General features: G+C 39.0%; 1 protein-coding gene across 3 annotated transcripts in view; it reads left to right on the top strand.

Annotated features, from left to right (window-relative positions):
- LOC136857352 (histone deacetylase 8) overlaps positions 1-24,130 on the top strand; it is a 188,318-nt gene that overhangs the window by 25,036 nt on the left and 139,152 nt on the right. For all 3 annotated transcript variants that reach the window (XM_067135963.2, XM_067135964.2, XM_067135965.2), the window contains exon 3: positions 14,295-14,436. In XM_067135963.2, coding sequence (XP_066992064.2) covers positions 14,295-14,436 — 142 coding nt within the window. The remainder of the gene's footprint in view (positions 1-14,294; positions 14,437-24,130) is intronic.

The following is a 24,130-nucleotide window of genomic DNA, read 5'->3' as shown; positions in this document are numbered from 1 at the left end:
TCTAACGAATTAAATTTTATAGACACAATGTCTTAGCGTAAGCCGGTTGGTTGGTGTTTTTAGCTTCCAGACAGTGGAAAGAATGACCGCTGTAATTTACGAGCCAGGAGGAAGGGAGCGACTTGCGAGGGTAGGTCCCGGCACGGGCGAAGAAGCTGGTCGTGCTAACAGGCTGCCTTGCCTTTGGAGAAATAATGACAGTAGAGTTCTGTAATTGCCACATATGCCGTGAGCCACGAACCACGAAGCAATGTAGATGTTCCCGTTGTATGACAGTGTTCACAGGGTTTGATTGCAGGATCTTTGATGGAGACGAACATAGTCTCCAGTTCGAACCTCGACTGCACATAGACAGGACGACCGCTCGCACAAGTAGCGGGTTCTACGAGATGAAATACAGCCATTTATATTTTGTGTTGTTGTATAAATATATGTTTCTTTTTCAGGGTGTAATCTTGTTTTGTGTTATGTACTGTTCTGCGCGAATTTAGACTTCGTGAAATTTCACTGATAGTTGTTGTAAGCGACGAGTTCCTTGTCGAGCCTGTGTTCGTTTGATTTTTATTTCATTTGTCTTCTAATTAGTGCAGACGCGTAACCTTATTTCTTTCCCATGAGTTAAGTAAAGCATATGATTATTTCTCCAGTATACTTTTATTCACGTATAGATATTTGGTGGCGGTAGATGTAAGATAGATGACCACTCTGGGGGTAGTTGAGTTAGTGTAAGTAAATTTTAACTTAATGATGTGGGATTCGGTCCCAGGGGATACTGGTATTTGGAGGAAAATGGTTCGTAATTGTAACTGTAAATAGGTAATATGTGTTATATTTTGTTTTGTGTAACACTCAACAGTTTTAATGTTCAACGGGTGATAGACAACAAAAACCAGAGGTAGAAACGTAGTATGTCTACGAGTACGATCATCCTTTGGGGATGTGAATTTTTTTGTTTATGTCAAATTAGGTATCCATCAGGTTGTTGGTTCGGATGGAAGTTTTTCCTTCATCTGAAATATTATTAGAAGCTGTGGTCATCCACATAGATGTTCTAATGGAATGTGGATGAAGTTAGCTGATGGATGGTAGCACGGATTTTACCGTTGCTGAGTAATTATATTCATTTTGTTTTTCAATTTATATTAGTTTACCAAGAATGTCATAGTGTTTGTATAGATTTCAACGAGTGCCTTAGTAAATGGAAAAAACTTATTTGTGCCTATCTTTTCCGAAAAACAAGCATCCAAAAACCTCTTCCGTTCATTGTAGGCCTTTAAGTTAGTTTAAGTTTAATAGCCTCTACATGCCGCGAATGGTCTTCGACCCTGAGGAGTCCGTGTTCAGACCTCAGGAACGGGAGAGTAGCTCTGACCTGGCTGTGCTGTATGGCCGATAACTTCTCATGTGAGTGGATTAACGATACAATCCCAATGAGGGGAAATCGGCACAGGCCGAATAGGTCCCTTGACTATCAACTTCCGTGGAGCATGGTCCCATGTGTTCGTGACCCGAAAGGGTTGGTTTGTTGTCACATGGTCCCATGAGTCATGGGGGACGGTGGGAAAGGTTCCACTACTTGTGCTAAGTTTGCGTATTCTTTTGGTACAGTTGTATTTATTTTGCTGTTCTGATTTTCTAGTTCTCAGGACGTACACTTAGAATGGCCTAGCAGTCATTCTGACTGCTGGTACAGAAATGTTGTTATAGCAAATTTATTATGATTGTTGTATAATCAAGTCATCTGGTGAGAATTTGTTATTCAACTATGTAGGTACTCGGTGATTTCAGTTGTTCGCTGTGTTATTGAATGAAACAGTTAAGTTAATTGAGTAGCGAACACTAAACTGTCCAATTCTCATGGATGAACATTTTTAAATTACGTTCTTCAGGATGTGTTGTACCGTAGACATGAAGCTCGGGTAGATAAATGTGTTTTACCACCGTCAAATTGCTTCAGAGAGTAACAGTTGACAGGAAGAAGAAGATTATTCATTTGTAGTTCCCATTGAAAATCAAGAGATTGAAGGTAAGCCTAGTGGTGGTGATGGTGGTGGTAGTTTTAATGGGAAGTACAATATTAACACTTAACAGAGGGAAGAAATGGAAGGAGTCCAACACTTAGAAAAATCGCCCAAAGAAAGATGAAGGGCAGGAAAATGAAAGGCTCCCAAGGCCTCAAAATCTAACACTGTTGGGGTTGAAAAAGAACAAGAGTTGACCGAGGGAAGTTGGATAGGATAGAGGAAAGAAAGGAGCCTGTCACAAGTAAGTGGAAGCAATGCCAGGATTCACCCAAGGGCCCCGTAGACATTGCCAACCCACACTCCCAAGTTAAGAGCGTCTGAGGCACCTTATAGTCGCTTCTTGCGACAGACAGGGGATACCGTGGATGCTATTCCACCATCCCCACCCCACAGGGGTGTCGGCCTTCTGAGCCCAAGTTGGTGAGTTTGATCCTTGCTCATTTCGGTGGTATTCGAAGGTGCTCAAGTAGGCCGGCTCATGTCTGTAGATGTACTCTTCCAGGACAGGCTTCTGGCAACAAATGTTAAACTGCGTATTAAAGTTAACATCAGCCATTTCCAATGTTAAATGGCTAACATTAGCATTTAGCAACCTGTTCCAAAATGGCTGCTGTGAATCTCGCTTTCGATGCGGAATTGCTCTATTTAGATCTTTTACAAAACAATCCTGATTGAAGAAGAGTTCAGCGACGTAATGACTGAAAATTTGACGGATGCGGAATTTTTTCATAGATACAGGTTATCGAAAATAGTCGTTGCTAAGGTTGTTGACGAAATTCAAGTGAGGTTGGAATATCCTACGAAGGGGAACTTACCTCTTTCTCCAATGTTGCAGGTACTGATAATATCACGATTTTTTGCTACTGGTTATTTTCACATAATGGTCGGAGATAATGCTGGAATTTCTAAAGCCACTGTTAGTAGAGTTGTTTGTCGAGTGTCTGCAGCAATAGCATCCATGAGAAAGAGGTATATAACATTACCTTCAGTAGAAGATCGTCAGCAAATTATCCGCGACTTCTATGAAATAAGCTGTTTTCCTGGTGTTTGTTCTAGGTGCAATAGATTGCACACATTAAGAATCCAATCGCCTTTAGGCGATTGGGCCGAAACATATCATAATCGGAAGGGATATTTCTCTGTTAATGTTCAGGTGATTAGTGACCCTAACCTCCAAATCAGGGATATACTTGCTAGGTGGTCTGGTTCTGCACACGACAATACAATATTTAATAACTCCCATATTGGAGCACAGTTTGAAGTGGGACAATTAACGAAGTGATTTTGTTAAGTGACACTGGATGCCAGCTAAAAAAGTATCTGTTAACCCCATTGAAACCCTTGCGGACTTTCTCCCATGCCTCGTCCTTTTCTTTTATTGTCAAGCCATCTGTGCGCTTGCACTCAATAACTTATATATATTTACTAACTAATTCAATTAACAACTCTTTTTCGAAGGGGGAAAGATTAGAACTACGATTCCGTTTCACTTCACGCGCCATATTTTACAGCTGTACTCAAACAAAAGCGCATCGGAGCGTGCTGTAAAACAGCATGTTCGTACCACTGCCTCCTTGATTCGCACCAGTTCGCAATATTGGGAGAGTTAACAGTCAATTAGTTAACATTTCACAAGAAAAGTTTGATGAAACCCAAGAAACCTAACAAGATGTTAAATTTTTAACTCCGCATTAACTAACTACTTGTTAGTATATATTTAACTTGTGTTGATGAAACCGGGCCTAAATGTAAGAAGGGGAAGGAGAAAATACCAGCTATTATTAGAGAATATTAGAAAAGGAAAGGAAGGGTATGCAGAGGCAAATAACAAAGGGCACAAGATAGAGAAATATGAAGATCACAGCCATGATTGGACCTGCCAAAAGGCAGAACAACAGGTGATGGTGGTGGTGGTGGTGGTGGTGGTGGTGGTGGTGGTGGTGATGATGATGATGATGATGATGATGATGATGATGATGACCTCTTGAATTCCAACTTTATCTTCATACTTTCTTATCTTTCCTACTTTGGAAACTCCTTTTAAGCTTTTTTATCTGTTGTCATTCAACGCCATCTCTTCATTGACAGCTCGGAACATACCGCTTGTTACAGGTCTTTATTCTCATGGTTGTTCCGTATTGAATGATGTTATTCACAGCAATTATAATAAGAAATATTTCTTGTGCACCTATTCAATACAAATCACCTTTATTGGTGTTTACACTTTCATACAATTGATTCTTCTAAGAGACATTTTTCGCTCATATAAAGAGCATCTTCAGCCTTAATTTTTTAATCTTAAAATGATGTTCCTGAACAGTCGTAAACATATTAAAGCGACTATAGTCAAAATTAAAATTACAGTAGTCTAAAAACCAAATTACATTACATCTAAAAAAACAACATTAAAGCACTTCTAAAAAATAACAAACAATTTAAAACCTTGTCTGAAACTATTATTGAATCTTCGTCTTAACATAGTAAATTTTTTTTCTATAAAAGCAGCACGGATAGACAAAAATTAAAATGCAACTTAAGTGACGTGGTGTTTCCAGAATGTAAGTTAAAATAGAGTGTCCACGAGCTGAATTGTGAAAACTCAATATTCCATATTTCTTTAAACATAACAGACAGGACGCAGAATGTGTGCAGGAGTCAAAGTGGCTCTAGTTAAAAGATGCTGATCAGCATGTTTACAAATGTAGGTAGTAACTTATGTTACGCAAATTTGCGAGGTATAGAACGTCGTGCATGACCTCCGACTAATATATGCAGATATTGGAAACTGTAAAGAATAAAAAGGGGGAATTTAATACCATAATATTACAAGTGTGTGTGTGAATTTCCTAATTGACCACATTGAAATGGGAACTTACTTGTTATAATTAAGATGATAGTTATGTCCTGTTGATTTGGAGTTGCTAACCAGTCTGCCAGTGCAGCTCCTAGTATTGTATTTGTGTGATAGAGGTGGTGGGGGACCTAGAGTGGGAGAGAAGATGGGCGGGTCTTTCTGCGTCATTGGCGGTATAGGCGGGGCATTCTTACGAGTGATGGGAGCAAGCTTTACATTTGTATTTAACAACTTAAACATCTGTTGGATTCCTTTCTGACCTGATTTAACAGTATTTAGTAACTTAGGTGTTAATTTGTGTAAAGGACTCCTGACTTCCGTATCCTTATTATAATTCTGATCCAAAAATATATAAAGGCTTTCCAGTTCGTTCAATAGCTTACCTTTTTCCATACTCCTAATTATCGTCAAATCTTTCTCTATGGAAGTAAAATGGTATCCTGTCTCTTTCATGTGCATACCCTTTGCTGAGTATTTATTATGTTTTTCTGCATTAAAATGCTCCATGTACCTCGTAAAAAAGCTTCTCCCAGTTTGTCCGATATAAGAAAACCCGCATTCTGAACATTTCAATCTATAAACTCCTGATTTCAAGTAACGATGGTATCCCTGATTAATTTTGCCATGATTAAAAAATATACTTTGATTCGTATTAGAAGTTCTAAAGGCTATGTTCATACCATGTTTCTTGAACGTATTCGTGATTTGGTGAATCGTGGGGTTATTATATGTAAATGTGGCATATTTGGTTTTATTAATTCTGTCTGGTATCAGATTTGTAGACAGCTTATTTCTAATTTTATTAACTGGGCGATTGACCATCTCGACTTTAAATTCATTTAATTTTGCTAAATGCTTTAGTAGTTTAATTCTATCTTTAATTTATTAGGGGAGAGTGGAATTCTCAAAGCTCTATAAACCAAACTATAGAAAGATGCCTGCTTTTGTGAACTGGGATGTAATGACTGTTGTGAGATTCTGTTGTTTCTGATTGTTGCTTTGTTAAGATATTAAATTTTCTTGCACTCATACTTACGGTAACTGTAGCCCATGCAGTATTAGCGTCCCATGTTAAAGGGCATGCAGCTGAAAGTTACAACCCGTCTTACGTTACTGAAGCTGTTACATTGACAGGATAAGACAAAGGTGAATGTGTGTTTATACTTGCAGTCTCATAACACCCAACAATTTTTCGTTCCACTTTAAAAGGCTGCAGTTCTCATTAAGTGCATGCTTTGCTTTGATGGTAAACTAGTCACAAGGGCAGAGTCTCAGCAAAGCAGTATGGGCCTGGGAACCAGATGCTTGTCACACAGACAGCTTGCTCTAGAGTAAGCACAATACAAATCCTTATATTTGCACAGGAAACAATACCATTAGAACTACATGTGTATAGAAACCCTTCAGTAACAGGTAATTAGAGAATAAAAGAGGATGGTTGCCTAGTTGTACTTCCTCTTAAAACAGTAGTCACCATCATCACCTATATCAGGCTTAAATTTCTATAGGAAAGTCCTCCTACAGTCAGCTGTTGATTAAATCAACAATGTGCATAGTATCAAAAGTAATAATAGCCAAATTGTTTCATTGATGTTCCCCAGTCCCATTCTTGAGAAAAATAATAGAAGTTGACATATATCTCTTTCCTCAATGTAATTGTGAGAACCATGTGGCGTTAACACATGAGAAGTAGCACTTTACTAACAGAGGTGCATGTTTAGGAATGATAAAAACATGGAAAAATGATTTAAAACTATACCTGTAGCAGATAGGGGAGAACCTTCCTTCTTGCTTTATGCCCACCAATCCACCTTGAGAAGTTTTCATACTTATGTAGAAAAATTAAAATGCAAAATGCAGCCTTTTTCATTGATCATTGTGGCTGGCTGTGATTTATTATTTATTTGTTTATTATGTGGTTGTTAGTCCTAGGACATGTTCTGCTGGCCTGGTGCAGGTCTGACGCCCATGGACGGTCTGTGCGTCTGGATGTGGAGATGATGATAATGAGGTGGCGAGAGGGTGAAACCAACTCAAGGTTTAACGCTCCTATTTGATGGATGAATCACCATCAATAGCGTCATATGCCCTCACTCCATTTGCAGACTGCGAAGATGTTTCAAATTGAATCCAGGCTTTTGGCATGCAAACTAGTGATTAGAAATTGTGTTATGTAAGTATATTATGTCACCTCTTCTGCCCTACTGAACAACATTGAAATTGTTTCTCCACCAACAGGACTCAAACTAGCTATCCATGGTGCCAGACACTTCGCCTTAACAATAATGGCTACGAGGCAGGCTACCAGCTGTGATGAGTACAGTAGAAGTCTGTTACAGTGAGAATTCATAACAGCGAAAAATGTAATCGCTATAACGGATTGTCGTCATATCCGATTTTTGTATAAACGTCAGGATAAATCCATACGCATTAATATTCGGTATGAAATGGCAATCAGTTCTTTTTTCCAAAACTTGCATTTCCGCAGATGATATCCACACTATGGCTTACTTTTTTTTTTCGAAATCCGATACGTGAAAGTGTATGTTTCATTTCATTCTGGAAAAAAAATAGTACCGTATTTCTCCGAATACAAGACGAACCCCACTTTTTCCTTCAAAAAATTTAAATCAGGCTCAAAAAGTATTTTGCAAAATCATATGAATGCCCTTGTTGTACAGTAGGCCTATGCATTTCAGACTATTTTTAGACGCCGAACATTGGCTTTCATCATGCCGTAATATTTTTTGCAGCTGCACAATTATTCTTTATTTTCGCGGATTTAACGACCATTAACTTATAATTGGCATAATAATAAAATCGAAGAGAACCCGTTGAAAATTTGCCGGCAATACGTATTCCATGCGGCTCTACAATACGACGATCCATTAGGAAATTATTCTTGCTGTCTATAAAACTGTTACTTTTACTCAGCGTCAGATATACCCGGCTACCGCTTGTCGCCTAGCGATGTATAGGCCTAATCGCTGACATTGAAAGTCAACGAACGAGTTTATTGCGCCACGGTATGGCCATTCCGTCCTTGCAATTTTCGTGCACATACCTCACAATTTCATCTTCGACTTCTTTAAAGCGTCCTTGTTGCGGACCATTGAATGCATTTTTTGTACAGTTGGTACGCATTTTCTTAGCTCTTTGTCTTCACGCTAACACCAAATATTGGCTTTAGTTAGGCCTATGCCATATTTTCTTGCGGCTGCACAATTACTTTACATTTCCGAGTGTTTAATGACCATTAACTTAAAATTGGCATCATAATATCGACGAGAACCCGTTAAAAATTTGCTGGCAATACCTTTTCCACGTATCTTTACAATACGACTATCCATCACGAAAATATTCTTGCTGTCTATAAAACTTACTTTTACTAGGCGTCAAGTACAATACGTATGTCACAGAAAGAAAGAGAGATCCACCTGCTCAATACTTATTTATTAAGAGTTTTTTCTTAGAAACAGAACCGGTTTCGACTTAACACAAAGTCATCCTCAATAGAAATTAATCAAGAAGTACAATACACGCGTTATAACTCTGCCACTGAGTAGTTGGCCTGTCTAAGAATTTGAAGGCACGCATATTTTGATGCCATTCTGCAGATTTGAGAAATGTTTTTGTAGAGGCTACTAGAACGTCATTCTCTCTTCACTATTTCCCGAGATCCAGTAACGTTACACACAGGCACTGTACAGCCGGTTGTCGCGGCTAGCGATGTATAATAAAGAGGCGGTCGTTTATTGTCAACAAGTTTTGTGTGTGCATATTTGAAACACGTGTAGAGAAATAACCTCCTCGCTAAAAATTTACATGTAAATAGCCTTTCCGAAATTTAACCAAACGCGAGAAGATATGAACTATCCTCTGAAATCAGTGATGTACTTTGCCATATCTTGAGGTGTATCACATTCTTACTTAATTTCCATATGTAACATTAAAATTAAGAGATCGTTTACCTCAGACTTTATTTTTAACGCGTTAACAACTGTTGTCGGCCACATTATTTATGCATTTATTACGAAAACGTGTTATCCTCTTTCATTTCAAAATGTTTTCTAGAGAATAGCAGTCGACGGGTATTACTAATCGACTCCAACATAGCCTTCCAATGTCGACGAGAGAGCTCGCAAATGCACATAGTGAGAAAACTATACCGTACCGAAGATGATCGATCGCATTTTGTAGCAAACGTTTCAGTTTTCTTATTCAAACAGCGTCACCTATCCTAACTTATCCGTATTGTACGTATGATGAAAACACACTTCAAGTGCCAGTAGAGAAATGATAACCTTCTCGCTATAAATGTTCGTAATAGTTTTTCCGTAATTTATCCAGATGCGAGAAAATATAAACTAACCTCTGAAATCAATTATGCACTCTACCATATCTCGAGGTGTATCCCATTCTTACTAAATTGCAGTATTTAGCCTTAAAATTAAGCAGTCATTTAGTCAGCCTTTACTTTTAACAAGTTATCGAACAACCGTTATCGAACACGTTATTTACGCATTTATTACAAAATTGTCTTCTTTCATTTCGGATTTTCTTTACGGAACAGCAGTCGACGGATATTACTGATCGACTCCGACATCGCCTTCGAATGTCGACGAGAAAACTCGCTAGTGGGCATAGGGAGGAATGATACTGAAGGTAATCGATCGCATGCAATATAATCACTGGGGTGCAGAAATATCTGGAACGGAAAAAATCGCATGCGCTTAATCGCTCGTAATAACGGATGCATCAGTGATAGGTCTCTCGCTGTAACCGAAGGATGACACACAGTTCAATATAGGAATTTTGAAGAGACAGAAATATATTGTCGCTATAACGGAGTTCTCGTTATATGCCGTACTCGCTATTGCGGACTTCTACTGTACTTTGTTATTGTCTCTGATAGAGCTTGCATCATGTCTGATTACAGGGCTGTCACATCTGTGAAAATTATGAATCCATGAAGATTGATACTGTCCTGGTGTGTGCCAGACTTGAATACTTTCTCTATAATCCAAGTTTTGTCCACTCTCAAAATGTAGAATACCCTGCTGTTGCAAGAGATACTAGAGGCATACCCTTTTCGTTGATCTAAACTTGGGGTTTACAGCGGTCTTATCGCTAGCCAGTGGTCTAACAAAACCACGCTAGTGTTTTTGTCACTTGTCATCTCCATCTGAAGAACAAATCAGCATCATATGCTCTCACTCCATACGAGTACTGTGAAGAGGTTTGGAATTGAAACTAGGCTTTTGGCATGCAGTTACTCATTTTCACAGTTGGCAGCCTTGTATGGTGTATTGTGACTACATATGAGCCATGCCATGTTGGATTATAATCTCTGTTTTGCACCCTTGGTAGTGAATTTCTTTGTTCAATTACTTAATGAGAATTAGTGGGGAAGTATGTTACTTTAGGTTAGGTTACAAGGAGGAGGTCACTGCATGACTGTGCACTACATCCAATTAGATGTATAGTGCTTCTCCTATAGGAAAAGGGTGAAGCTTGATGTCTGCACATAGCCTACTCCTGTCAAATAACACCAAGGGATCTGTTCAAGGCTTACCATCTCCATCTGAAGAACAAAATCATCATATGCCTTCACTCCATACACGTTCTGTGGAAAGGTTTGGAATTGAAACTAGGATTTTGGCACATAATTTATTGATTAGGAATTGTATACCACCACCTTCTACCCTGCCAGCCAACATTGTGAGGGTGAAATTTTTTTCATTTTTCCACCAGCAAGACTCGAACTGCCTAACCACAGTCGCGGACCATAAAGACTTGAGGCCTTCACGTTCATGGCCACCAGAGGGCTCCATGAGGAAATAAGTATACTATGTCACAAGGCCACCAGGAGAGCTCAGTTTTTGAAATATATTAATTATGTCACTCTTCTTTACTAAAAATTGAGAATGTTGAAATTCATTCATACTGACCTCAGTGGTATTCTGTATGAAAAATTCACTGCGGACCTCACTTTTCCCTCAGGGACAGATGATTGATTATAAGTAAACCATTGGCAAAATATCTCATTTTGGGCAAAAACTCACATCACTTTTCTGATGGACTCTAGATTGACACATAGACTTTGGATTGGATTAAGTGGCAATCTGACTTTCCTTCAGAATCAAACCACTCACTGTGAAGAAACAGCAGCACCTCTACAATCTGAATCTGTACTACCTTGGTGTTCATGTTACTGTAGATGTTATATTCATATCTATAGTATCATCACTATACCGTGTATAGTGTAAAGGCGATTAACTACAGTTGTTGAAACAACTGCATAGGAGGTTCTGAGAGTGTAACCAGTTCTAACAGTTCTAGTGTTAAACTTAGGGCATTTTTTTACTAGGTCTATGTCCGGCTCCGCGGCTAAATGGTCAGTGGTCCCGGGTTCGATTCTCGGCTGGGTCGGGAATTTTAACCATCATTGGTTAATTTCGCTGGCACGGGAGCTGGGTGTATGTGCCATCTTCACGTCTTCATCATTTCATCCTCATTACGACGCGCAGGTCGCCTAAGGGTGTCAAATCAAAAGACTACACTTGCCGAACCGAACATGTCCTCAGACACTCCCTGCACTAAAAGCCATATGCCATTTCATTTTCACTAGGCCTATTATTATTATATTATGCAGAAATGGTGGAAGCAATCTAGAAAATCAATGTCAGCAGCATCAGACTCCATTTGGAAAAACAGAATGGTTTAGAAATGAAACTGGACTGACACGGGAGTGTGCTGTCACCTTTTTTGTATCTAGTGGTTATGGATGAAATTGCAAAGGAGAAGAAGGAAACATATGGGAACAGGGAGATGAAGTTATTACTATTTGCAGACAATATTGTGGTCTGTGGAACAAACAGCAAAGAAGTACAAGAACAACTTGATTCACTGAACGAGAAAATTGAAAAGTATGGTATGAAAATCAGCACAAAGAAGAGCAAGTCCACAGTGATATCAAGAGGAGAAAGACAAGGGAAAGGCATTGTGAAAATTGGTGGTCAAAGCTTTGAAATTTTTTACAGTTTCAAATACCTGAGGAGTGAATTAATGCAGAATACAAGGTTGGACATGGAGATTAGCTAGAGGGTGCAACAGGGCAATGTATTCTAGCAGAGTGTAAGAAACCTTGTCTGGCATAAGGAAGTACCAAGGAAGTGTAAAGAGATAATGTACAAAATTGACATATTCAGCTGAGACCTTGACAATGACAAGTAGGGAGGAGAGTAGGGTTGAAGCCAGAGAAATGAAATACCTAGGAAGTATGATAAGAAAGACAAGGGAAGACAGAGTGAAAAACAAAGATGTGAGGAGGAGGTTGGAATGGAAAACCTAATGAGAGAATTGATAGGGGTAAACTAGGATGATTTGGACATCTAAAGAGGATAAAGGAGGAAAAAATACAAAAAAAAAAAATGGTGATGAAGTGCGAGGGAAAGAGAGCGAGAGGGAGACCTAGAACAGAGTGGATTGATTCAGTAAGGAAGAGTGTAAGAAGAAGAAACCTGGACTGGAACAACATGATGGAATGTGGAGGGTGGAGAAATGACATAAATGCTCCAACCTGGCAGGAGCTGGCTAAGTGGAAAGGATTATTATTGCAGTAGAAGTAGTTAATCCAGAAGTAACAGCGACCTCTAACTGATAGTCAAAATACTTCTTCGGTACCTGTGTAAATAGACGTGACTTATGTAGTCACTTACATGTGGTTCAATGTACTAAGCATTCAGAATTGTACAGCTAGTATATAATCATTTCTGGGTCTATCTGTTACTTTTATTTCTTCAGCCTTGAAAAACTCTCTCTTAATTTTGTTTGGTGCTTGTATCTTTTGATTCTACATTTTATTTATCATGATACGGATGTTTATTCCCATAGGGAATCTGTAATATTTGTTCCGAATGAGTAAATTTATAATACCAATATAAATGGTCCGTTATTGGACATTATAAATTTTCCAGCTAACTCATTCCTGGTTGCCAGCGTTTTGCCCTCGTGTGCTAGGCTGGGCTCATCAGTTGGTACCTAGCACACCTACCAAGACGCATGGCTAGTGCGTACTGTGCAGGCCACTGCGTAGGCTAATTGTAGCCACCGGCAGTGCCAATGCACTATGAGACACTCTGTCCCACTACTAAAAATTGATGCCTGCTTGGCCATCAGATGATACAGATGTTTATTCCCATAGGGAATCTGTAATATTTGTTCGGAATGAGTAAATTTATAATACCAATATAAATGGTCTGTTATTGGATATTATAAATTTTCCAGCTAACTCATTCCTGGTTGCCAGCGTTTCGCCCTCGTGTGCTAGGCTGGGCTCATCAGTTGGTACCTAGCACACCTACCAAGACTCATTCGGAACAAATATTACAGATTCCCTATGGGAATGAACATCTGTATCATCTGATGGCCAAGCAGGCATCAATTTTTAGTAGTGGGACAGAGTGTCTCATAGTGCATTGGCACTGTCGGTGGCTACAATTAGCCTGCACGGTATGCACTAGCCAATGCGTCTTGGTAGGTGTGCTAGGTACCAACTGATGAGCCCAGCCTAGCACACGAGGGCGAAACGCTGGCAACCAGGAATGAGTTAGCTGGAAAATTTGTAATGTCCAATAACAGACCATTTATATTGGTATTATAAATTTACTCATTCGGAACAAATATTACAGATTCCCTATGGGAATAAACATCTGTATCATCTGATGGCCAAGCAGGCATCAATTTTTAGTAGTGGGACAGAGTGTCTCACAGTGCACTGGCACTGCCGGTGGCTACAATTAGCCTACACAGTGGCCTGCACGGTACGCACTAGCCATGCGTCTTGGTAGGTGTGCTAGGTACCAATTGATGAGCCCAGCCTAGCACACGAGGGCGAAACGCTGGCAACCAGGAATGAGTTAGCTTGAAAATTTACAATGTCCAATAACGGACCATTTATATTGGTATTTTAACTATCATATTGTCTGGCTCCGTGGCTAAATGATTTGCGGGCTGACCTTTTGGTCACAGGGGTTCGATTCCCAGCAGGGTGGGGAATTTTAACCATAATTGGTTGATTCCCGTGGCAAGGTGACTGTGTGTATGTGCTGTCATCTTCACCATCATTTCATCTCCATCGTGACGCGCAGGTTGCGTACGGGCGTTAAATAAAAAAAAAGACCTGCACCAGGCCTCTCTGGAGGCCACACGCCATTATCACTACTATCATATTTGGATCTAGATGCTTTCAGTACTGATTGCCATCATCTTGTGTATAAAAAAGTGTGATGTAAATCCCCCCACCATCGTTTAGTGTACAGTTACCTGAATATGTTCTTACCTACTTCTGTAATGAAAAATTGAATTTTAAGATGAAGCATAGACCACTGATGACTGCATTGTTTTCTTCCCAGGTTATGACTGCCCGCTACTAGAAAGGCTGTACAACTATGTAGAATTGATAGCAGGAGCATCTATCTCTGCAGCTGAGGCTCTGGTAGATGGTTCTGCAACCATAGCTATCAACTGGTGTGGAGGTTGGCATCATGCACAGAGGTGAGGCTACAATTATCTTAAAAAGTAATTCGAATCTGAAAACAACAGAGAAGCATTACTTCAGAGTAACTTGTAAGAAAACAGTTAACAAATCATTTTATAAATTTTCAGAAGGAATTGTTAGCTCTTGGAAATAAAAATATTGGTTAACTTAAGTCTAAGTTTGTGTATAGGGTTCATCATCATCACTTCCCCTTATCCAGCTGACATCAGGTGGGGACAAATATCGTTCTTCTCCACTTTGTCCTGTCTCTTCATCATTTGTCATCCAACACTGTGTTCCAGTCCAGGTTCCGTTGTCCTATGCTGTTCTTCACAGAGTCCATCGTAATCTTGGTCTCCCTCTTCCTCTCTTCCCTGTCATCTGTATTTCCAGTGCTTGTCTTCATGGCCTTTTTTCTTTCATCCACATGACATGTCCAGACCATCTCAGTCTGTTCTGTTCCAGTTTATCATTTAGTTTTTGCACATTTAGCTCTCATTTCTCACTCTATCCCTCCTTGTCTTCTGTACCATACTCCTCAGGAATTCCATTTCAGCTGTCTACTCTACTCTTATCTCTCTTGAGTTATTGTCCAGGTTTCTGCTGCATATGTGATTATAGGTAAATAATATCCTTTATGCATTACTTCTGTAACCTTCATTGGTACATCTTTATTCCATATTACTGTATTTACTTGCATATTAGACCCCCTTTTTTTCCCACTTTTATAGCCATAAAAAGTAAGAGGGGTCCAATATGCAATAACCTCATATTTTGCCCAGTGAACACGTGACTTCTAGGCTATAAAGAGCTATAAAGTGTACATGTAAATATTCTACACTCTCCTTTAACAAACATATAAATGTGTTTGAGTTATACTAGCTATTTTCATTTCTAAATGTAAAAAGACAATAATTGGTGAACATGGCTTTTAGGCCTACACATAAAGTACATAAGTAGTGGAAGATTAGCGGTCCGAATTCATTTTCAAGGTCATTCAGTCTTCTAGCTCAGGAAGGCTGAGAACAGGGGCCGCCATCTTGGGCGTTGGCCACTGTTTCCTGTCAAGAAGCCGTCTTGGATGGTAAAAAAAATAGCGGGAAGGGCTTTAGCATGATGACCAACTGTTGAAAAATAAATAAATAAAAGGTACGGTAGAGTTCGCTACTGTGGCTAGGACATTGGCTGTTGGTTCCCGCTGAGATGCCATGTTGAGTCAAAGCTATGTATGGCTGTTGGTTTTCGCCAAGGCTTCATCTTGGGCGTTGGTCGCTGTTTTCCGCCAAGAAACCATGTTAGGCGTTGGTGGTGAAAAATGTTGGGAAAGATTTTACGACGGTTGCCAGCAGTGGAAAAGAAAAAAAACCTTTGATATGGTGACAAGCTGGTGGAAAATAAATACAGTTTTTTATCGTTGTAGGACTCATACGTAATAAAAATGTGTTACAGAGTTTGCTTGTGTAACTAGAGGTATGTGTATGCAACGAATAGGTTACTGAGAGACAGTGTGTGAGAAGGTATTGTGAGTGGTAGATGTGTAAAAACCGAGCTCAATAGCTGCAGTCGCTTAAGTGCGGCCAGTATCCAGTAATAGCGAGATCGTGGGTTCGAGCCCCACTGTCGCCAGCCCTGAAGATGGTTTTCCGTGGTTTCCCATTTTCACACCAGGCAAATGCCGGGGCTGTACCTTAATTAAGGCCACGACCGCTTCCTTCCACTTCCTAGGCCTTTCCCGTCCCATCGTCGCCATAAGACATATCTGTGTCGGTGCGACGTAAAGCAAATAGCAAAAAAAGATGTGTAAAAGCTGCTGCGAGTAACTATCTTACATGCTACGAGTTCAAATAAGAAACATGGCGAGAACATTCATAAGGAAGTGTCTAGGATTTAATTGGTAAGAAGGAGATATTCCCTGTAAATTTTCATCCATGATTATGAAGGCTTATTTTGTTGGTGCTCATGTAATATTTGTGAATGGTGGCGAGGAAAAGGAATGGGTACGTCCTTACATACCGGCATCGTGTCAGCTAGTTGATTTATATGATTTGGCATGCCCTTCGCTACAAACGCTTGGTCAAGACAGTTACAGTAATAAAAACCGGTCATTACTATATGTAAACTACACCTGGGCGACTGGAGTGCGACATTGATGATGATGATGATGATGATGATGACTACATGTATGGAAGTTATTCAAATGGCTGTGTTACAATGCATGCTGGGAAGTAAAACGGTTAGAAGACAGTGTAGGAGTGCAGAACAATTTATTGAGGAGGAAAGTGTTATTGTGTAAAGAAGAGTATTGTGTAAAGAAGAGTTTTTCGTTTCTGTGAGAAAAAAAAGAATTGTGTGTGCTGCACTTTTGTTTGATGGTTTCAACAGCATGGAGGTTAGTGATAGTGAGAAAGCTATAGTGACATTTTTTGCTTGCCAGAAAAATCTGCATATGTTTACAGAAGAGGAGTTGAAGTGTTTACCGAAAGCATTTCTTGTGTACGTAGCTGCTAATGCAGTAAAGGACATTTGGGACCGTGTACCACACGAGTTGGAAGAAAATCCCACACTTTCGGAACTACAGTCCTGCATTCAACATCAACACCATCGTTAAGTAACATTGGTAAAGCAGCCTTCTGTGAGACAGTGTCGTACTTGTCAGCCCTTCAAACTTTACCACAGAGGTAATAAAAGTGAGTGTAAAGACTGTGACATCATACCATGGTTGCGAAGCGAAACAGGACAGCAAGGCGACGTGCAGCAAGGAGGACTTTTGCTGGTCGTGGAATCATTAATAGAGTGATTGATAGGTTTCCTTTTGAACTGCATTTACCAAACTATCAGTACTGTGGACCTGGTACAAAGCTCGACCTCTGATTGGCACGAGGTGATCCAGGTATTAATGCTTTAGATGTTGCCTGCAAACAGCATGATTTAGCCTATCGTGGTAGTAAACATGAAAATAACCCAGAACTGCGTTGTGTTGCTGACCAAAACCTGTTGAGAATAGCACTACAACGTGTGACATCGAAGAACACTTTTGCTTTGGAAAAAATAGCGGCATTGGTGGTAGCAGGTGCAATGAAGGGAAAGCTAATGCTAGGGGCTCAAATAAAACATGGACATAAGAAGAGAAAAAAGTAATAGACTTACCTGATGGTGTGGTTATAGTACTTATGTGTGAACACAATCTAAAATGTAAATAAATTGACTTGAGATAAACGTTTGTGTTTTAATTTTGAAACTAGTTTAACTCAGGTAGGATTGGTGGGAAATAGGATGGGAAAATGTAGGGTAGAAAAAGTAAATGCTGTGTATATAGTTATCATGTATTTAAGTATATAGATTTAAATGTGGAGTATATATAAATTTTTACATCATTTTGATTAGATGTTTATAGGCATTACAAAGCATGTCAATGTTAGGAGCTACTTGTTGTAGCCCCATGGTAAACTAGTGAGACCATCAGCAGACCATTGCTGTTTATCATCCAACATACTAAGAGAATGTTTTACTTGTTCTACAAGAAATACTTTTTGGGAACGGGAGAGTATTGACATCTGAATATGTTGAGTAGCAGTACCTTTATGTAAAACATTGAGATAGTCATCAATGCGTAATGTTTTTACCATGTTTGATTGCACACCTTTTGCTTTAGCCATTTCATTATGCTGTTCTGTTCGATAAGCATGCATTTTAGGTGCTAAGCCTACGAACTCCATCATATCAACACCACATTCATCCTTCATGAGACCCATGACTTTTTCGTTGAGAGATTGAATCTGATAAACATTATCTGATGGATAGGAAGATGTATCAAATTGATCTGAGCGCTTGCGCATAACATCATACATGTCACAAGTAGAAATTAAATGGATGAGAGTCCTTTTCCTTGTAGAGTAAATAAATGTTTCCAAAGTGTGCTTTAGCAAAACCGTAGTGAAATTTATAGATGACTAATTTGGAAAAATCAAGAATAGTCATGCCTAAGTAAATGGATTTATTGTACATGATTTTTACCTTGCTCATTTCTACAGTTACAAGATTATTTTCAATAACCCATAGAGATTTAAAATTCAGCTTGGGAATGTACTTTTGAATTGCCCGTCCAACTTCCCATGTGTTAAGAAAATATATGTTTTATATTTTTGTTCCTTTTTTCCATGGATTTAAACATGCGAGCCTTTGAATTCTTAGAAAGGCCACGGCTATTCAGTAGCAGAGTTATAACGCGTCTGCTGTACCTGACGCTTAGTAAAATCAAGTTTTATAGACAGCAGGAATATATTTTCGTGATGGATCGTTGTAAAGATACGTGGAACAGGTATTGCCGGTAGATTTTCAGCGGGTTCTCGTCGATGTTATGATGCCAATTTTAAGTTAATGGCTATTAAACACTCGGAAATGTGTAATAATTGTGCAGCCGCAAGAAAATACGGCATAGGCCTAACTAAAACCAATATTCGGCGTTACCGTGAAGACAAAGACAGCTTAAAAATGCATACTGCACAAAAAATGCATTCAGTGGCCCGCAACAAGAACGCTTTAAAGAAGTTGAAGATGAAATTGTGAGGTATGTGCACAAAAATGCAAGGGCGGAATTGCCATACCGTGGCGCAATAAACTCGTTCGTTGAGTTTCAAAGTCCGCGATTAAGACCTGTACATCGCTATTGATGGTTATGAATTTCATGTTTTTGGTCCGTATTGAACAATATATAAGTAATAATAATAATAACTTAAATGTTTCCACCTTTTCAATACAATATATTCACAAATTTGTAAATTTGTGAATATATTGTATTGAAAAGGTGGAAACATTTAAGTTATTATTATTATTACTGTACATCGCTAGCCGCTGAAGTTCTCCAAATCCGGCAAGCAAGACGTGCGTGTAGCGGCAGCCAATCGTATCTGACGTTGAGTGAAAGTAACAGTTTTATAGTAAGCAGGAATATTTTCGTAATGGATCGTCGTATTGTAGAGACACGTGGAATGTGTATTGCCGGCAAATTTTCAAAGAGTTCCCTTCGATATTATGATGCCAATTTTAAGTTAATGGTTATTAATCCCGCTGAAATAAAGTATAATTGTACAGCTGCAAAAAAAAAAAAAAACTACGGCATAACTAAAGCCAATGATCGACGTCTACAAATAGTCACGTACTGTATAGGAGACATTCATATGATTTTACAAAGCACTTTTTAAGCCTCATTAAAATTGTTTGAAGGAAAAAGTGGCGGTCATCTTAGATTCGGAGAAATACAGTAATTTTTTTTTTTTCTGAATGAAATTAAACACGCACTTTCATGTAGTATCGGATTTTGAAAAACAACAAATAAGTAAGCCGTAGTGTGGATATTATCCGCAAAAACTCAAGTTTATAATGAACGGATTGCCATAAATTCCCGATTTTTACAAAAAATCTGATATAACGACAATCTGCTATAGCGAGTGAATTTTTCGCCGTTATGAATTCTCGCTATAACAGACTTTTGCTGTATTTCCTTAAGGACCCTATTGTTTGACTTCTTTGTCCAACTAATTTTCAGCATCCTCGTCCACCCACATTTCCATTGCTTCCAGGCGTTTTATATCTGTCGTGCTAAGACCCATGTTTCGCAACCATACAACAAAACACTCCACACAAATATTTTGGCAAGTTCTTTCCTAATTTTGATTTTAATGTTCCTGCTAGTCAGAAGCTGTTTCTTGTTACTGAAGGCTTGTTTAGCTAGAGCAATAATCCTGATTTCTGTGGTGCACCTGTTGTCCTAAGGATAATGCTTCCCAAGTAGCAAAATTGACTTTCTTGTTGTACAGTTTCATCACCTGTCTTAATTTCATTGGTATCTTCTCTGTTGATTTCTTTACAACTAATACTTTTGTTTTCGAGGTGCTCAGTTTCAATTTTGATTCTTGTAGTGTTGATGTGAAAACTCGTAGCATTTTACTTATTTCCCTCTCTGAATCTGCAATTAATGCAATATCATCGGCAAACCGTGTACAGTGGATTTGTTGTCCGTTATTTTTGATTTCGTTGGTTTTTTGCTTATGTTTTGATATGGCCTCCTCAATGAACCTGCTGAATAAAAATGGAGATAGTGAGTGCACAACCTTGTCTCACTCCCCTTCTAATGAATGCTGTCTTAACATTATCATTGATATCTATTGGTGTGCTTTGATTTTTGTACAGGAGTAAAATGAATCTTCCGTCCCTCCTCTCCAATCCTATATTCTTCATGTTCCTAAAGGGTTGTTTCCAGTTTACTTTGTCGAAGGCTTTCTCTGTATCCACAAATGCAATGTATGTTTTCCTGTTAACACTCAGTCTTCCTTTTTTTTTTGCTATGGGCTTTACGTCGCACCAACACAGATAGGTCTTATGGCGACGACGATGGGATAGGAAAGGCCTAGGAGTTGGAAGGAAGCGGCCATGGCCTTAATTAAGGTACAGCCCCAGCATTTGCCTGGTGTGAAAATGGGAAACCACGGAAAACCATTTTCAGGGCTGCCGATAGTGGGATTCGAACCTACTATCTCCCGGATGCAAGCTCACTGCCGCAGTCTTCTTTCTAGAATAGTTCTTAATGCTAGAAGAGCTTCTCTTGTTCCCTTCCCTGTTGTAAAACCAGACTGATCCTGCAATGTATATTGTTCAATTTTCTTTTTAATCCTGTTCTTAATTACATTAAGCATTATTTTGGATGTGTGCGATAGCAGTGTTAGTGTTTGATAGTTGGAACAGTCAGTAGCATTTCCTTTCTTTGGTAAGGTAACCGTCCCACTTTTAGTAAAGTCTCTAGGAATTTTGCCATTGTAATAGCATCTTGCAATGATATTATACAGTTGTTGTTGTTTCATTATTTCATTATTTCTCCTTTTCCCTTGAGAAGTTCTCCTGGTATGTTGTCCGGTCTGGTTGCTTTCTTGTCCTTTAATTGTTTAAGTCCGTGTGCGTAGAGGCACGTGGCTGTGAGCTTGCATCCGGGAGATAGTAGGTTCGAATCCCACTATCGGCAGCCCTGAAAATGGTTTTCCGTGGTTTCCCATTTTCACACCAGGCAAATGCTGGGGCTGTACCTTAATTAAGGCCACGGCCGCTTCCTTGCAACTCCTAGGCCTTTCCTATCCCATCGTCGCCATAAGACGTATCTGTGTCGGTGCGACGCAAAGCCCCTAGCAAAAAAAAAAAAATGTTTAAGTACCGGGCGAGTTGGCCTTGCGGTTAGAAGTGTGTGGCTATGAGCTTGCATCCAGGAGATAGTGGGTTCGAATCCCATTGTCGGCAGCCCTGAAGATGGTTTTCCATGGTTTTCCATTTTCACACCAGGCAAATGCTGGGGCTGTACCTTAATTAAGGCCACGGACGCTTCCTTCCTACTCCTAGGCCTTTCCTTTCCCATCGTCGCTCTAAGACCTATCTGTGTCGGTGCGACGTAAAGCCACTAGCAAAAATAAAGTTTTAGTGCTAGGTCAAATTTTCCCCATGTGATTATTGGGCCTATATTGTCTTCTTCCACCATCTATTCAGGTTCAAGATAGTCTGGAATTGCCATTACTTCTTCATCCCAGTACAGGTCTTCAAGATATTCCTTCCAGCATTTTGCGATATCTTCACTATTAATAAGTAGTTGCCCATTCTTATCCTTTATAACTGAACTTCTTGTTTTGGGTTTATATTGGAGTGATTTGATCATGCCATATACTCTGTCCGTTCTTCCTCCTATAATATCATTCTCTACAGTCTGCATACTTCATCCATACTTCTTTTGCCTCCCTACATTTTGTCACAATGAGATTCTTTGTTTTTCTGTTCTGATTTTGGCTTAATGCTGTGATTATCTTCTTATACTGGTTCCGTTTCTGAATGAGGTCTAATATTTCTTCAGTAATCCATGGCTTTCTTGGCTCTGGTCATCTATTCCCTAAAGTTCTATATGCTACTTCAGAGATTCCTTGTTTCATCATTTCCCAGTCCATCTCACAGTTATTAGATTCCATGAGTGCATTTGTATCCTCTGCATATTTCTGTTTAATTTGTTTGTTTTGCCATCTGTTTGAATCCCATCTGACTTTCTTTCTTCTGATTATCTTTTTAAATCTGAAACTGCACTTTGCACTTCTGAGTCATTAATTTTGCCTTGAGTCATTAATTTTGTCTAAAAGCCATATTTCATCAATACACACTATAGTAGAATTTAGGCTTGAGAGTGAAGCGAGAATATATTCTTTTCTACCTAGACGCAAAATCCTGTGTGTGTTAAACGCAAAGAGAGATTATTAGTAACATATTTACAGTTGGATGATAGGAAAACTTAAAACGGTCCACCTTTTCAATACAAAAATTTTATAGTTTATTTATAACATGTATTTGCACTTGGAACTAGTTTCAACGCTGTTTTGCGTCATCATCAGCCAAAATGTGGGAAATAGGCCAGCATGTAGGCATTTATATTACACAAGGCGTTACATTAAACAATACACATCTTACAAGGAGATAAAAACAGGGACGAATATAGAAACAAATGAATCGTTGAGAAAGCAAAAGTTATACATATTAAAAATAACCTTAACCACACATCTTGCAGTGTGAAAGTGTTCTTCTTGAATGATTCCTGAATATAAAACACACGCGCACACATTTCTGAAGAGCCAGCAGGCAGGACAAAGTAAAGTGAAACCTTAAGAGTTCTTCTGAGAAGAGTTCATCATTTTTTCTATGTTCCGACTAACTAATGAAGTCTCCCTTGAGTTCCAGGAGATAAAAACAGGGACGAATGTAGAAACACATGCATCGTTGAGAAAGCAAAAGTTATACATATTAAAAATAAGCTTAACCCCACAACTTGCAGTGCGAAAATATTTGCCTTGAATGATTCCTGAATACAAAACGCACGCGCACACACTTCTAAAGAACCAGCAGGCAGGAAAAAGTAAGGTGAAACCTTAAGAGTTCTTCTGAGAAGAGTTCATCATTCTTTCTATGTTCCGAATAACTAATGAAGTCTCCCTTGAGTTCCTGATAAACATACACAACAGGAAATTAAACAATACACATCTTACAAGGAGATGAAAACAGGGAAAGTTATACATATTAAAAATAACCTTAACCACACATCTTGTAGTGCGAAAATATTCGTCTTGAATGATTCCTGAATACAAAACACACACGCACACATTTCTGAAGAGCCAGCAGGCAGGAAAAAGTAAAGTGAAACCTTAAGAGTTCTTCTGAGAAGAGTTCATCATTTTTTCTATGTTCCGACTAACTAATGAAGTCTCCCTTGAGTTCCTGATAAACATACACAGCAGGAAATTCTCCTTCACTCTCAACCATAGCTATAAAGACCAACTGTAAATTTCATTTTAAATATTGTACAGAGACGTGAAAGCATGATTTTGAACATGATATAACTCCTTCATTTAACCCCATTTTTTACACAAGGTGTTACATTAAACAGTACACATCTTACGAGGAGATAAAAACAGGGACGAATGTAGAAACAAATGCAACGTTGAGAAAGCAAAAGTTATACATATTAAATAAGCTTAACCACACAACTTGCAGTGCGAAAATATTTGCCTTGAATGATTCCTGAATACAAAACGCACGCGCACACATTTCTAAAGAGCCAGCAGGCAGGAAAAAGTAAGGTGAAACCTTAAGAGTTCTTCTGAGAAGAGTTCATCATTCTTTCTATGTTCCGACTAACTA

Source organism: Anabrus simplex, chromosome 1 (genome assembly GCF_040414725.1).
Source record: "Anabrus simplex isolate iqAnaSimp1 chromosome 1, ASM4041472v1, whole genome shotgun sequence".
Taxonomy (NCBI): domain Eukaryota; kingdom Metazoa; phylum Arthropoda; class Insecta; order Orthoptera; family Tettigoniidae; genus Anabrus; species Anabrus simplex.
The sequence above is the reverse complement of the archived record's forward strand: the minus strand, read 5'-3'. Positions and strand labels throughout refer to the sequence as shown.